At 39.2% G+C, this 14204-nt stretch overlaps 1 protein-coding gene across 1 annotated transcript; it reads right to left on the bottom strand.

Moving 5' to 3' along the window:
- Nucleotides 1–2611: 2611 nt before the first annotated feature.
- Nucleotides 2612–11684, bottom strand: map2k2b (mitogen-activated protein kinase kinase 2b). Its single transcript, XM_072362974.1, is given in 12 exon segments — nt 2612–2750; nt 3007–3130; nt 3314–3365; nt 4622–4699; nt 4960–5014; nt 5016–5055; nt 5058–5082; nt 5261–5488; nt 7328–7471; nt 10929–11050; nt 11247–11357; nt 11681–11684. Coding segments are annotated over 12 exon segments (1122 nt in total).
- Nucleotides 11685–14204: the final 2520 nt, after the last annotated feature.

The following is a 14204-nucleotide window of genomic DNA, read 5'->3' as shown; positions in this document are numbered from 1 at the left end:
GAAAAAGAAAAAAAACAACAACAAAAAAATAAAAAACAGTGAAACACATCGTGCTTCCTGTGTACATCCCCCACCATCTCTGAGCATCTCTCCACCTGTACAAACTCCCATCCTAATATGCTGAGGCATTTGCTGGTGTTGGGTGGCATCGCATAGTTTTTTGTTTGTTTGTTTGTTTTGTTTTTTTACAAACAGCAACAGTGTTTCACATTTCTGTAATAATCAAATTGACATTTCTCTGGTTCCATAGGGATTCCACGGACTGCTCACACATTTCTACTTGTCATTGTAAGAAAACGAGGAAAGCACAATAATATCCAGCTCTTTTCCCTAATTTTTGGCTCATCACCCCCTCCCCCTTTCTTGCAGATTGGAATTCATTAGCAATCAAAGAGCCACTGACAAGCCCAATCTTAATTATCCTCTCATTTGCATGTTTGCATATTAATGACTGCAGACTTTTGCCTGTTTCTGCTGCAGCTCTCCCCCTCCCATCAACATTGCTCAGACATAACCACACCACATACTGCAACACTTTGTCATTCTCTGAGCTCAAGGCCCCTAATCCCCAAACCTGGATTCGACAGACTTTCAAGAGAAGACATGTTATTGCTCCACATTTGAGCTGTGCAGCTTCTCATTGAACTCTTTTTTAGAAAGTAGAATGATCTATTTTAGAAGTGCGGTGTACTGAGCTTAAGTTCTTTGAATATCAGGTATTTTCTTTTCCAGGTTGAGCCCAACACATGTTTTATAATTACCAGTTTGGTAACGCAGCCCACTTCAGTTAGTGCTTGTACCGGAGTTCCTCAGTGATAAATATCCTCTTCTGCTGCCCCCTTTTGGTGAGATGTTAATAATCTAGAAAATGAAACCGTCATACACACAAGTTGAAATTCATTCAAGCCATTTATCGTTATTTTAAAAACACAAAGCTTTGGACAACGTGAGATATGTCTTTAAAAGAAAGGTGTCACAGGAAGCACAAAAAAAAAGAACAGACAAAGGAGTAACAGAATAATCTGATCCTGTTTTAGGCTATTCCAAAAGACCCCAAATATACAAAAGAAATGTTGTACTTAACTATCTTTTATTAGAATTTGACATGAGGGTAATTTTATAATGGTTAGAACACTGTGCTTCACCTCAAGACATTTCAAATTTGTTAAATTTGTCAAATTTGTTAACATGTCAAGATACATTTTACACACACTCTTTTTATATTGTTGATTTTAACCATAAGCCTGTACCAACATTATAAAAAGCAACATTCCTTCTAGGGAGGTATGTTCCAAACAAGGAGTTTACGGTATCTCAGAGTATGGTTTGTAGGCGGCGGCTTCCCCATATTCTAACATACTGACAGAGTCAATGTCTTACCAGCAGTAGACTGTGTCAGAGTTTAGAGAATCAGAAAAAAATCCTTATTGGTAAACTAAAGGCAAAAGCAATTCACAACGTAGAGCTATGAGAAGAATGAATTCCTCACCGTCTAAAAACCACAAACATTTCAATTTTAATAGCGATTCCAGCAAACACCAAATTTTGGATTTTTACACTTTTGTATCCAAAAGTTATGTCCTTTGCCTCTACGTTTTTTTCAACTGGAGATTGTCCGAGTAGCGATGATCCCTCCTCTGGGGTCGCCCTAAAACATTCTTCCCTTATTCAACAAACTGTGAATGTGATGACCACCGTCTACTGCAGGCAAGACATTAACTGCTCAGAGTCGATGAGTCACCAAGTTACTGAATACAAGAAAAAATACTTGATTCTATGTGACTTAATGCGAACAGTTGTATGCAAAATGCTCGAATGAGGTCTCATTGTGAATAAGCAACACGAGGGGAGGAACAAAAGCCACACTGCCGCCAGAATACAGGGCAACGTGGTGGAATCAAGGGGCCAAACCCTTTCTTCAATTGGACATAAATACCTTCAAATTAAGGTGAGTTTGCAGTTTAAACTCATAATCTTTACATAAATATGGCATTTATTAGTTTTAATAAAAAGCCAAATTAACAACAATTGTGCCCACGTCTAAATACATACAGACCTTACCGTATTTCACATGTTACTGTCTGTCACATGTGGTGCAAAGATAATGGGCCTAAAAAGAAAATGTGAGGACACTTACAGCATGTTGAAGTCTGCAGAATTTTTAATGAGACTATGGAAACAATACAAGAGGAAGGATTGTTTAGGGAGAGCTCTCAGGTTAGAATGGTGGCATTAGATTTGATTATGATGACATCTGAGAGTTAAAACACTAGAAGAAATGTAATTTTTTTGCCAGAACATGTCATTTTTGCGAGTAATATTTTCAGTTCGAAACGCCACCTCCCCACTCTGTCACAAAATCCTGAAAATCACTGGTCAATACCATAGAAAAATACAACAGTAAACTCACTGAGTCACAGGACAGGTTAGGTTAGGTTAGAAAACGAGGGTGTGAAACTCACTGGCATCAAAGCTGATTATCAAGTGGAGCCGTCTGAAGCGGCTGGCATAAAAATGTGCCAATTTGAGTTTTAAAAAGCTATCTTAATCACTTTCCTTATGTCTCCATTATGTTTACCACTGACAGGTCTACCGAGTGGTTTGAGTTTGGTCATCCAAATATGGCCCCGGGCTTTTTCGCATCAGGAGGGGGGATGGAGTAGCGTCTGACTGACAGCTCTGCAAGGAACACACACATACTCCACACATCTGATTGCACATAATGGTGGGTTTCCTGCAGTCTCTCAGGCTAACCAGCAAACAACACGTGGAAAAGTAATCAAATAAACACATCGGAACCTTTAACAGTTTGACGTGATAGACTCAAGTACTGGGCTTGAGTCAAACTTGTGTGGATGAGATCATACCTGACATTAAAGCAAATAAACGCACTGCACATATATAGCACAACATACCGTTAGTCAATTTAGTCATCCAGTCAACAGGGTATTGTGGATGATCAAAACTTATACATTTGAGATACAAATCAGAGAATATCAACATATCGACATGAAAGATCTACTCCCAACAAAGGAATTGGCCATAGAGTCTGTGAGCTGCCCACTCACACCAAAGTCACAGAACTTGATCTCACCCCGTGAATTCACCAGTATGTTTGAGGGCTTCACATCTGGGAGAAAAACCCAACAAGTCAACTTCTGTCAACCAAACACCGCTCAAGAACATTACCGACTGATCTTGAACCACTGTGCAGGTAAAAAGGTTTTGACTTGCTATTCGACATCATCACTTACGGACGAACCTCTGCATTTTCAAATGGTGTCAATCATCAGCTTGGTGATAATTCGGATACCTCTATGCATGATGTGGTGTTTTTCTCTAAGGTAGGCAAGGCCTTTTAAAACCTGTAAGAAAAAAAGGAGAAAACTATGAAAGAAATCAATACCCTTAATGTGAAAGCAACACTCAGAAACAAGCAGGAAACATGTCTGGGTCAATAGTGTGTGCCGGCATATTAGGTGCATGGTTTACACTAAGCTCAATAGCATAAAGAGTGAAAATGTGACCAGTAAAAAACTTTACAGCTTAGGCTTTTATAAAACTGATTAGTCTTAAAGCAACATGATGATAAATTCATATCTTGGTGTTTCGAGGCTGAATGGAGAGATAGGATATTTACCACTGTCATATAGAAATGTTTAATTTTAATTCCACACGTAACAAGCACTTTCAAATGACTCAAAGACTGTAATCAAATTAAAACTATTTCCTGTTTTCCTCTGTACATGAACCATTAACTTTTTTTAATGTATAGTCAAATTTTGCCCCCCTCGCTCACATTCTCGTCGGTCGTGGTGATATTCCTTCTGCAATCACTGAAGTGAGGTGTACCCGAAAAAAAACAAACTAAAAAGGGTTTGAAGAGGTCTAAAAGTCGCTCAGTCTGGTTAGTGACAGGGAAAGCCAAGAAGAATTCCTCTTGTGATTGTACTTTGATCTGGCGAGGGAGTATTAATAAACAGGAAGCGGTGGCTGATGTAATGTGTGATGCAAAAAAGACAGAGAGGGGTTCGGGAAGCATTACACAGCTGGAGTGGAGTTCACTTATTTAAGGTTTATAAAAACATAATAATACTTGAGTGGTTTGCCAAATATATTCGGGCGCCAACTATTTGCTTTAAATTGTCACTGCCAGCTGAGCAGGACAAGTTTTAGTCCAGAGTATTCCTAATTAGGAGTGTGCAGAAGCTTCATTGGGCAGTGACACATGCGAAAGAAAGCTTGTGCATGCTTATGGGGCTCATCTGGCAACACCCTTCCACAGAATTTAGCTACACTTAAGGGTGGTTACTGTTTTTGAATCACAAAAAACACACTAAATTGGCAACAATGAGAGGTTAATGATCATATGCAGCTCTGTGTGCTGCAGAAGAACACAAGAGGAAAAGCTGCCAAGAGAAAAACACACAGGCGGGGGACACAGAAAGCGGCAGATTACATCCGTGTGAATGGAAACGTCTGATAGCCTAAGTTCTTAGAAAAAATACTGGTATGCATGAAAAAGTTGCTATACTGCCCAGCCCTAAAACAACTTAAATCAGATAGTTTTTTTGTTGCCATTGCTAACTATCTCATGTCAGGCAGATAACCACATCCTTACAGCGATGGGGACTTTGCCCAGAATCTCTTCAGAGATCTGCTTTGCCTCTTTTAGCCCCTGATCCAGAGATCCGTCATCCTAAACAGGAGAGAATACAACAGCTAAGGATACAAACGCTACAACGACAGCACTCCAAAGCACATTTTCCCAATATTGTAACAAATACTGGTATAAATACAGGTGTAATAATACCAAAGCGGTTCCTTTAAAGTGTTTTTCATAGAGCTTATGTCGTCAGAGTACACCTTTAACACATCAAAAAGAAACTGACATTAACAACATTCAGTTTAGATGTGGGACAGACTACTTGCTACAAACACCCTCTCCACATCGCTCACGATGTGCGCGATGCAGATGCTGATCTCTCCATCACTGTAAAAAGCTCCAGAGTACTAAAATGTGGGGTGTATTACACTCATGTAGGACCTGAAGCTTGCAGGTTTAAATTCTAGGCAAATGAGCTAATGGGAAAATAATGTTGTCACTACATCATGTGTTTAACATAACAATGAATGCATATTACCGATGTGTTCAACATATACATACATATATATATTTTTACCTGTTTTTTTTAACAGAAATAGTAATTAGTTTTGTCACCACAGCATCACCACTATTATAAGTCTATTTTCAGCTCACTTTTCTTGCCATGATTATGCCTGAAGTTTTGTGGCACTTCCTGTTGACCATTCCTCCATTGACTGCACCCAATTCCCAGATCCGACAAAGGTCATCATCTTCCAACTCACCAATCTTGACCCTCTGAGTGAGAAAAGCTTCTAACCTCTTCTTCTGTTGTTCATCAAGGTCCAGCTCCTCCACTATTATCTTAAATGCTTCTAAACTGGCTGTTGGATAGACTATGAGCTGATATTTAGTGACACTTTTGAGAACAAATCTGGCAGATTAGAGTTCTGTGTCCTGTTAAGTAAACTAACTGGTGTCAGGTGGGAAAAAAATGGCAAGAGATGGGAGCGAGGCGGCGCGAGGAGCTCAGCAGCACAATGCTCTACCTGCAGCTGTTGTGTCAATCTCGCGATTTTTCCCAAACAAAAAAACGAGAGCTCTGGGGATAGCACATGTCAACGGGATTTTGGATCTTCACAAATGTTGTTTTAACATGCAAGTTAGTGTATTAAAAAAGTAAGGATTTTTGCTAATTTCCAACCCCCTCCCCCCTTTCTTGTAAGGAGGACTATGAGTTCAGATTACTGAAAGCAACTAATATGTTCAGGTTGCATTTGAAAAAATGTGTAATGAAATTTACTTAAGATTGTAAAGGACTATTTGCTCACATCTGTCTTCCCAATATAGATAAAAACTATTCACTACACATGCAGACAGCATGTAATTATGATGGGTGTGTAATTTGACCATTTCTAAAAGCAGAATATATTCAATTGCTAATTAACATAACACTCTCCTCTCAAGTTGCCAGTTTTGTTAATGCTGATTTGACTAAGGTTTATTTTGGATGTTACATATTGATAATGATGTTTATATTTGTTTTTATTTACAGTGAAAATGAAAGTTTTGAGTGACTGCTTCTCTTACATTAGAAGAACAGCAGCAAGGAAAAATTGTACATAAGGAACATCATCCTGCATGTTGTTGAATTCACATATTGCACCATAGGTTTGTTCCAGTCTCGTTACTGGAAAGATAAAATGGGTACAAAATCCAATATAAGAGAATTATAAATCCTATAAGATTATCCAAAGGGAGGAAAAAGTTATTTTGTGAACAAACATTTTATGTCTGTTCTTACTTTTTTGTAAGAGGTGTCTCATTTTCAGTGTTTAATTCTGAAACAATGAAAACATATTCAGATAAGATTACATTCTTGATCCAGTGGACTAATTGGAATTATTTTAAAGTAACCTGATGCAGCCCTGGTTACGGGTCTTTGTTTTTACTACAGAAACCGTACAGAACTACCGTTCATCAGATGTCTAGATATTCAGATTTACTGCTCTTTTACTACAGTCTTCAATGGGTTTTATGTTTTTTACTTTAGCTTTAACCACATATTTCAAATTTCAGGCACAGACTTAATAACTTAATTTGCTTGAAAATTAAAAGCAAAAAGGTAAAGTTATGTGATAAAGAATACTTGAGAGAGGGACCAAAATAACCAGTGGTAATATGAGATGAAAAATGAGCAGACCTCTTATTTGATATTAGAGGGACCTTTTTTATGTGTAGTTATCACATTGACACATTTTTAATTTAATTGTCATTTAACAGGAACACAAATTGCAGCCTCCAAATTAGCCACATCTAACTGACAAGCGGTTTGGATGATGACAGAGCAAAATGTGGAAAAATTACTCTGCTTCCCTGGTTTACTCATTTTAAATACTCTTTTTCTTCAGCTGTGAATGCACTTAGCATAGTAACTAAGATGTCAGTCCAAAACCATCACAACTCACATCATTATCTCACCGTATAACATACTGACCTACAGCCCTAAAAAGGGCTGCTATTCGACCCATTTTGAATGTCATTTATATCTATTAAGAAAGTGCAAAAGTGCATAAAAAACAGCAAAATATGCTTGTAAAAAAACACGCAAAAACATAAATGAATGCAAATAACAGTAACTAATGCCTAATGACTAATGAGAGGAGGCAGAGCAATATTAATACTGCTCCTCTGCCTCATTAACAACATTAATGTCTTGCTGACGCACCTAAATGAAAATACTTTGCCGTAGTAAGGGTTTGTCTGCACACTGCTGCTGCTGTGCCATGTCCTTTTCAGCAGGTGGCACTCTTTCCTCACTTCTTCACAGTGACTGCATGCTTGTATCAAAGTGGGATGTACAAGTTTCCCCTCAAACTGCGGCAGCTTCAGTATACAGAGAGAAAACCACTGAGAAAGAAGAACTGTTCGAGTGCATTTAACTACAAGCATAGATAAGATTGTGCTCAATTTAGTTCTGTAATATTTTGTTACTTTGTGTTTGCAGATTTCTTACCCTTATTTGTTTGCAGACATCTCTATCTGCTCCAAAGCTGCTATTTATTTGTAACAATTGCGATCCATAGGCTCAAAGTCCTAGCCACTGCACTGGCTGTGATGGGTTTCTGATGGGTTAGATCTTGCTGCTGGTGGTTTGCTGTTTCTGGTGCCTGAAAATGAATATCAGAACTGTATTTTCAAGTGTTTCTTTAGTTCATGATATAATCAGGAAATGGTAGTCAACAGGATTAGCGGAGGTCAAGCTGAGGTCTGGAATACCAACAAAAGTTTAAGAGAACTGCTCGAAGAACTGCTGGCAAGGCAAATCAAAACGCCCGATTGACTTCAGGAGGCTCTAATAGACTCTTGAGTGGTGGTGCACTGTTGTTTGGCAGCAATGAGCAAAAGTATGTTTGGAGAATCAGGGGGGCAGAATTCCATGAAAAAAAAAAGATTGCCTCTTTGAAATTTAAGTAGGGGATTGGATTGACTATTTCTGCCTCCACAACCAGTGGCAATGGGAATATTTCACTGTCAGAAGATGAGTGGATTCCATTAAGTAAAGTGCAATTATCATATATTTTGTAAATAGCTGGAGATAAAAACAGTATGACTTCCACAACAAGATAAGGATGCCTGCCTTAATGTCCACAATTGACTAGTCTACAGCAAGTGTTTTATCATGGCCCCCAGCAGGCCAGACATAAGTATAATTTGCATGCACAGGAATCTCACAGAAGTACTGAGGAAGAATGAGTAACAAAGTGAAACAGCAAAAGCTTATTCAAGCTGTGATACTTGTCAAATGAGGTGTTACTGACCACTTGGTAGGTTTTCGCCTAAAGCCCTTCTCCTTGTTGTTATTTTGCAACTGTAAAAGATGAAAAAATATTGAAATATCAAGGGAATGTGTCATCATAGCTCTGTGCCTTTCAGAAATCAGGCTGCCATTTACTTAACTGACATTTCAGAGTCACAGAAACTTTGATAATGATCGGCCAAATTTGCTGGCCACTGTATCACCGATTTCCCCACAATCGCATTCTAGCACGAAATCAGAGCCTGTTCCACCACCGAAAGTTAACTTAACAATTTGCTGAGATAAGGAGTCGCTAGAGTTAAAAAAAATAGGAACGGATGCTTCAAAGTAAACTAAGTTGTCGACCAGCTACGAAGCGTTCACTCTGAAATGTTGCAGGGAACGTTTTTAGGATTATTTCCATGGCTGCAGTTATAGTGAGGATATTTAGACTGCGTTTTACTTCAAAATATTAATTTGTATTTTCAGGTGGTTTTATCTTTTTTTTCACGAGCGTTTTACGTTTTCACATCGTGGATTCGTGATCTGAATCTATTACAGCAAAACTTATTTAATTTGAAATCTCTACGTAGAGATTAGAAATTTGTGTTCCTTTGCAAAAGATCTTGGCGTTGTAAATATCCTAAATCAGTACTTCTAAAATAAGGACATTGAAAAAGGGACTTTCCATAGTCACGGACAAGATGCCAATAACCCGGGCAGCTCTCAAAGAAATCATTGAATCGAAATCTCGTTCAATTCTAAACGAAGTTGAACCTTGACACGTGACCCCTCCCCTTTGGCTCTTTTAAGTCAGCGTCAGATCGCTGAGTCTGGCTCTCGGAACCAACACGGTGACAGATCTCCCCCGGCCTGTAATGTGATGGCCACACGTGGCCAACATTACAGCACGAGAACATCACTTTCCGTTTCTTGTCCTCCAGTTTGCAGAGGAAACAGCCGCCACTTGCCGTGAAATGAAGCAGCATCTTCCATTTTTGTTATAACCAAAACCACGATCCCATCCCCGTGAAACTGGGCAGAAAGGTTTTCAAAATTCACAAGTGATTGTAGTCTTCGCAAGACGTTATCTCACAAAGCTTTAGAATTTCAACCCAGTGGCCTCCAATTGTTAGGAAAAAAAAAAAAAAGTTTCTAACGATCCGCAGCACGGACTGTATTTCTATAACCAATTTTGTAAACAGCACAATTTAACGAGGTCCTACGCTTGCAGAACTGCATTCAAAATACCTCTTTATGTCCCTGAAATAAATGAACCCGCAGCTGCAGCTGTACCTACAATAAATCTGCAACACCAGAAAGTCATCCTCTTTCACACCGATGACACCAGCTCCTGGACAGGCTTATGTCAGACGGATGTACTGAAGCATACGTTTTTACAGTAAGACAATATGTCTTTAATTCCTTTTTTTTATTGTCCTTCTTTTAAAGAGGATCAAAATAGTAATCTATTTGAAGATTAGGAGCTGCCTGAGTGCTCATTTTAGTAGGTCTGCAGCACTGAATGGCATTCAGATTTCAATAAACTAAGTGTCCTTTAATGTAATTAGAGGCTAAGCTATAATTACAAATGCAACTGTTTTGATGAAGACCATGAATATGATATTATTAGGCAATTAAATAACTCTTAAGCTTAGTCAGATAATGGCAAAAACCGGTCAGCTCAGCAAATATATTTGGCCTGCACCAGCAGTACAAACATCAACTGGAAACAGCCATGTTGAGGGTGCAAAAGATGTAAAGATGTAAATGTAAGAACTGACATGTTTTCCACTAATCACAGTTCAACAATAAGTCTATCCAATTTGTAAAAGCTGGAATAAAAACAACTGTGGAACAACTAAAAACTTGGACAAAGATTCAGTGCCACGGTGTTAAAACATTGCATTACATTCAATGTATTATTCATGAGTGCAAAATGTTAGTAAGTGCAGCGCTGTGCACCGTGCAAACCCCTTCTGGGCTTCCTCAATGGTCACAAGGTGAAGCTTGACTGTTGCAACAACCTTGAAAGGAAAGAGGTGTGCTATTCAGATTTCTGTCATGCTTCAGTGTGAAATCTTCTCCTACTATCTTTGTGTGAAAAACTGGATACTTTTTTTTTATACGCCTCTGACATTTAAAAAAATAATAATAAAATCATTAGAAAACATGAGACGGTGACTCTTTTTTTTTTTTTTTTGAAAAGACACCAGAAATGGGACAAAGGGCCTCAGTTAGAGGCACCAGACTGATAAAGGTAAGGAGTCGCTGGTTACAGTCTTAAACAATGTTCGGTTTTCTAGCAACACATTTTTAAAATAGCAGCTAAAGGCTGCTTGTAAATGGATGTAATGGAGTAAAAGTAAACATTTCCATCAGAGACAGCAGAGTACAAGCAGAACTCAAGCAGTGGAGTGAATCCACTCATTTCACAGTTTTATTGTTTTATTTACACCACATAAAGAGGCTGCTTAAACAAGTCAAGTACCATCGCACTATTGTCAGTAACCCCTCTCCACCTGATCACCACATGCCACGTACTTTGGTCAGTGCTGTTGCCATGGCAATGCCTCTCTGGCCGGTACATGGACATGCCCCCTGACCCGTGGAGGGGTAACCTTTGGCCTCAGGCTCCTCATACAGGGTCAGAGGGTCAGCTCCAGCTAGAGGACAGTAAAAGTATTTCACCGATAAGCTATAATTTGCCCCTATCCATACCCTCATCTTTTTAAGTGGCATATAGACCAAGTGGCCCTTTGCAGATAGTTTGCAGCACTTCGTTCAGTTTACACAGAGCAGTGTGTGGTGTCAAGTAGATATTTTAAAGGTGGGATTGTGTCTGTACAACTACATGCTGACTTTCCACCTCTTCTGCTTTCTGAATCACACTGTAGAGGTGAAGATAGAGGACGTAATACAACTTATGGATGACTTTTGAGACTGTGTAAGTGAGTAGGTCACAATAAAGTACTAATGGACAAGAGAGATGTTAGGTAACGATGAGTAAACCCTGTTATCCACGAAGAGTAGTTTAGCTCGGTCTCATCCCTCTTCTCCTCACCCTTCCCGATGATCTATTCCTCCCAGGCCAATCACTTGTCAATATCTCCACATTAATTTGAGAGACTGTGTGGGGGCAGGGCTCTCTGAGAGGGGGGATAGTGGCACAAGGACATGAGAAGGAGAGAGGCAGGCGGAGGAAGCGAAATGAGAGGAAAATGAGGAAATGGAAGCAGGATGAACGATGGGAGAGCAGAGCGTGGCTGAGATAAAGATGAGTGGCTGTGTTTTACCCATCATTCTTTTATATGGCTTCCCTCGAATATCAAAAGCCTTCCTCATTTGTCCAAATGAGCCCTGCAGTCAGCAGGATCTGCAGTGATAATGGCTGTTTGAGAACTGAGCCTCAATGCGAGAAGAATACATCTTGGTCTCAAATCAAACTTCCAAGCCACAGCAAAGAATAAGTGAGGTACAACCGTGACTCATGACGCGCACATTCAGCCTCACGTACTGTACCCGCATCAAACCCTGTCTCCAATGTGGACATTTTAATCCTGTGCTGTGGTGAATTTTATCTGATGATAAAAAGAACAGTTTGTTCAATATGCACCCACCCCTACATCACTGTCCTTTAGTAATTCTGAATCCTTTGACCCCAACTTGCATAGCACAGATCACACTAGGGAGTGACAAACACCATAACCCTGTTCTTTGGTAGCACACACACACGTAGGACTGTACAACGGCCTGATGGAATATTTGTCAGCGTCTCTCAATATTGTAAAAATATCTGATATTAACTTCTAATTTCCTCACTTTTTGCTTAAAAAACAGATGCAAAAAGGCAGACTTGTTCCTTTCTGCTTGTGTCGGTATTTGAATTTGTCACCTATTTCCAACAGACTTACTGCACGATGATGCTTTAAAAGGTTTCAGGGTGACTATTGAGTCAGACTTGCTCCAGTGAATATTTCAGCCTACAGGAATTCTTTGAAGTAATGGTCTGCTAAGTAACTTCTCTGCATTGAGCTCAATAGTTCCTCCACACTACTTACAGAAATGATTTTTCTTTCCCACGAAGACATAGTTGAAAAATTGTCTCCACTGCACTTAGTAGAAACGGAAAAAATATTTGCACAGGTGTATATATTAATAGACGTGTGTGCGTTTGTGTTGTGTGTGCAGCAGGGAGGATTTCCACATTTTCCAGCTCTCCCGCAGTCTAATGAGTTATTTGTCATCTGCAGAGTAAAGGATTTTTAAAAGTCAAGCCAGGACCGACTCCCTCTCTATCCTATCTCTCACCCTCTCTCTCTTTCCCACTACCCCCCTGACACTTGCAATGGGCAATCGATGGGTTATTGATCAACTCTCTCTATCGCCAACCCACCAGACTAATCACCTTAACACCAGCCCAACTCCCTTTCTCTCTGCCCCCCTCCTCTCGTCGTCCTCTTCCCTGTTGCTTTCTGTTTCCGTCTCTTGCTCTGTTGCTTTGTGTCACACTCATTTGCGCAGTAAACTGTGCTTTCCTCCACATTTGGGGAACTCAAAGGCAGCTTGATGAGTGTTTTCCTCACCAAGGTAAACACCCAACACCTTTAAATGACCTCAATATGAAATGCCCAACTCCTCCTAATTGCCGGACAGGCAATGTGGTAGATAAAAGAAGAAAATTTAGCGTTGTGGCTAGTCATCTTCATATATCTCTAATTTCTCCCACTCCTCTTTTCCTTGCTTCCTGATTCCATCTCTCTCCGTCTGTCTTTGTTTGAGGGTGAAATCGATGGAGGGTATGAAACCAGCATAATTTCTGCCTCCTGTTCGAGGAGACCTGAGGCTAATAGACATGGAGAAGGTGCTTCCAATGCATTTGTATTTCCCTCTTGTATGGGTTAAATATTTTTTTTGGCACAAAAAGATCAATGTTTTTGTTTTTTGTTAACAAAATCTCAAGTTTGAAAAGCTGAGATGACAGGATTATATTTTCAGAGACTTTTCTCTCATATTTTACCCACTTCAGGGTCAGCTGTGGCCATCCATGACTCATAACATACTTATCAAATGGCGTAACATAAATTATATAATATATATAAATCAAAATAGTTAATAAGACCCAAGTTATTCAGTGTTCTCACCAAGTGTTACAACCAAGTGAGACAAAATGGTCAATAACTTCTTTTAATTCCAATGACAAAATGTGTTTTTCCAAATGTGTCTATGAATTTCATAGTTTGAAATTTCAATAGTTCAACAAAACACTTAAACAAAAAGCAGATGTTTTCCTTTATGCACGTTTATGTATATATATTTTTTGTCTTGCAATCTAGGACATGCAAAAGAGGTCCAAAGTTCCCGTATTGGACCTGGTATTAAGAGTTCTATCAATGTTCTGATTTTGTGATACTTAGCTGCTTTTCCACCATATGGTAAACAATAACTCTCCTTTGAAGTCTCAAACTGATCTGACTAAATGAAAAGCAGAAAACCCCTGGAAGAGAATCAACATGATCCGTGACCTTTGGATGTAACTGAAGATATGTGTTGTGAGGCTAACATGCCAGTTTTGGACTATCCTGGAATTTATAATCCATTATCTACTTCAGAAGTAGATTTTAAACACTTCAATTCTCTTCTCATGCTGTGAAAACACAAACGTAATCTCTGAGTGTTTAACTCAAAGAGTACGACAAACTGCACAAACAACATGGCAGCGTGATATAAACACCAGTCACACACACACACACACACCTCACAGGAGAATTGATTGACTATTCTGTCTCAATACATCTCTCCGTCTGTTACTTAGCAACC

Source organism: Leuresthes tenuis, unplaced genomic scaffold (assembly GCF_036924035.1).
Source record: "Leuresthes tenuis unplaced genomic scaffold, fLeuTen1.0.hap1 SCAF_14, whole genome shotgun sequence".
In the NCBI taxonomy this organism is placed as follows: Eukaryota; Metazoa; Chordata; class Actinopteri; order Atheriniformes; family Atherinopsidae; genus Leuresthes; species Leuresthes tenuis.
This window is presented reverse-complemented; position numbering and strand designations above follow the sequence as displayed.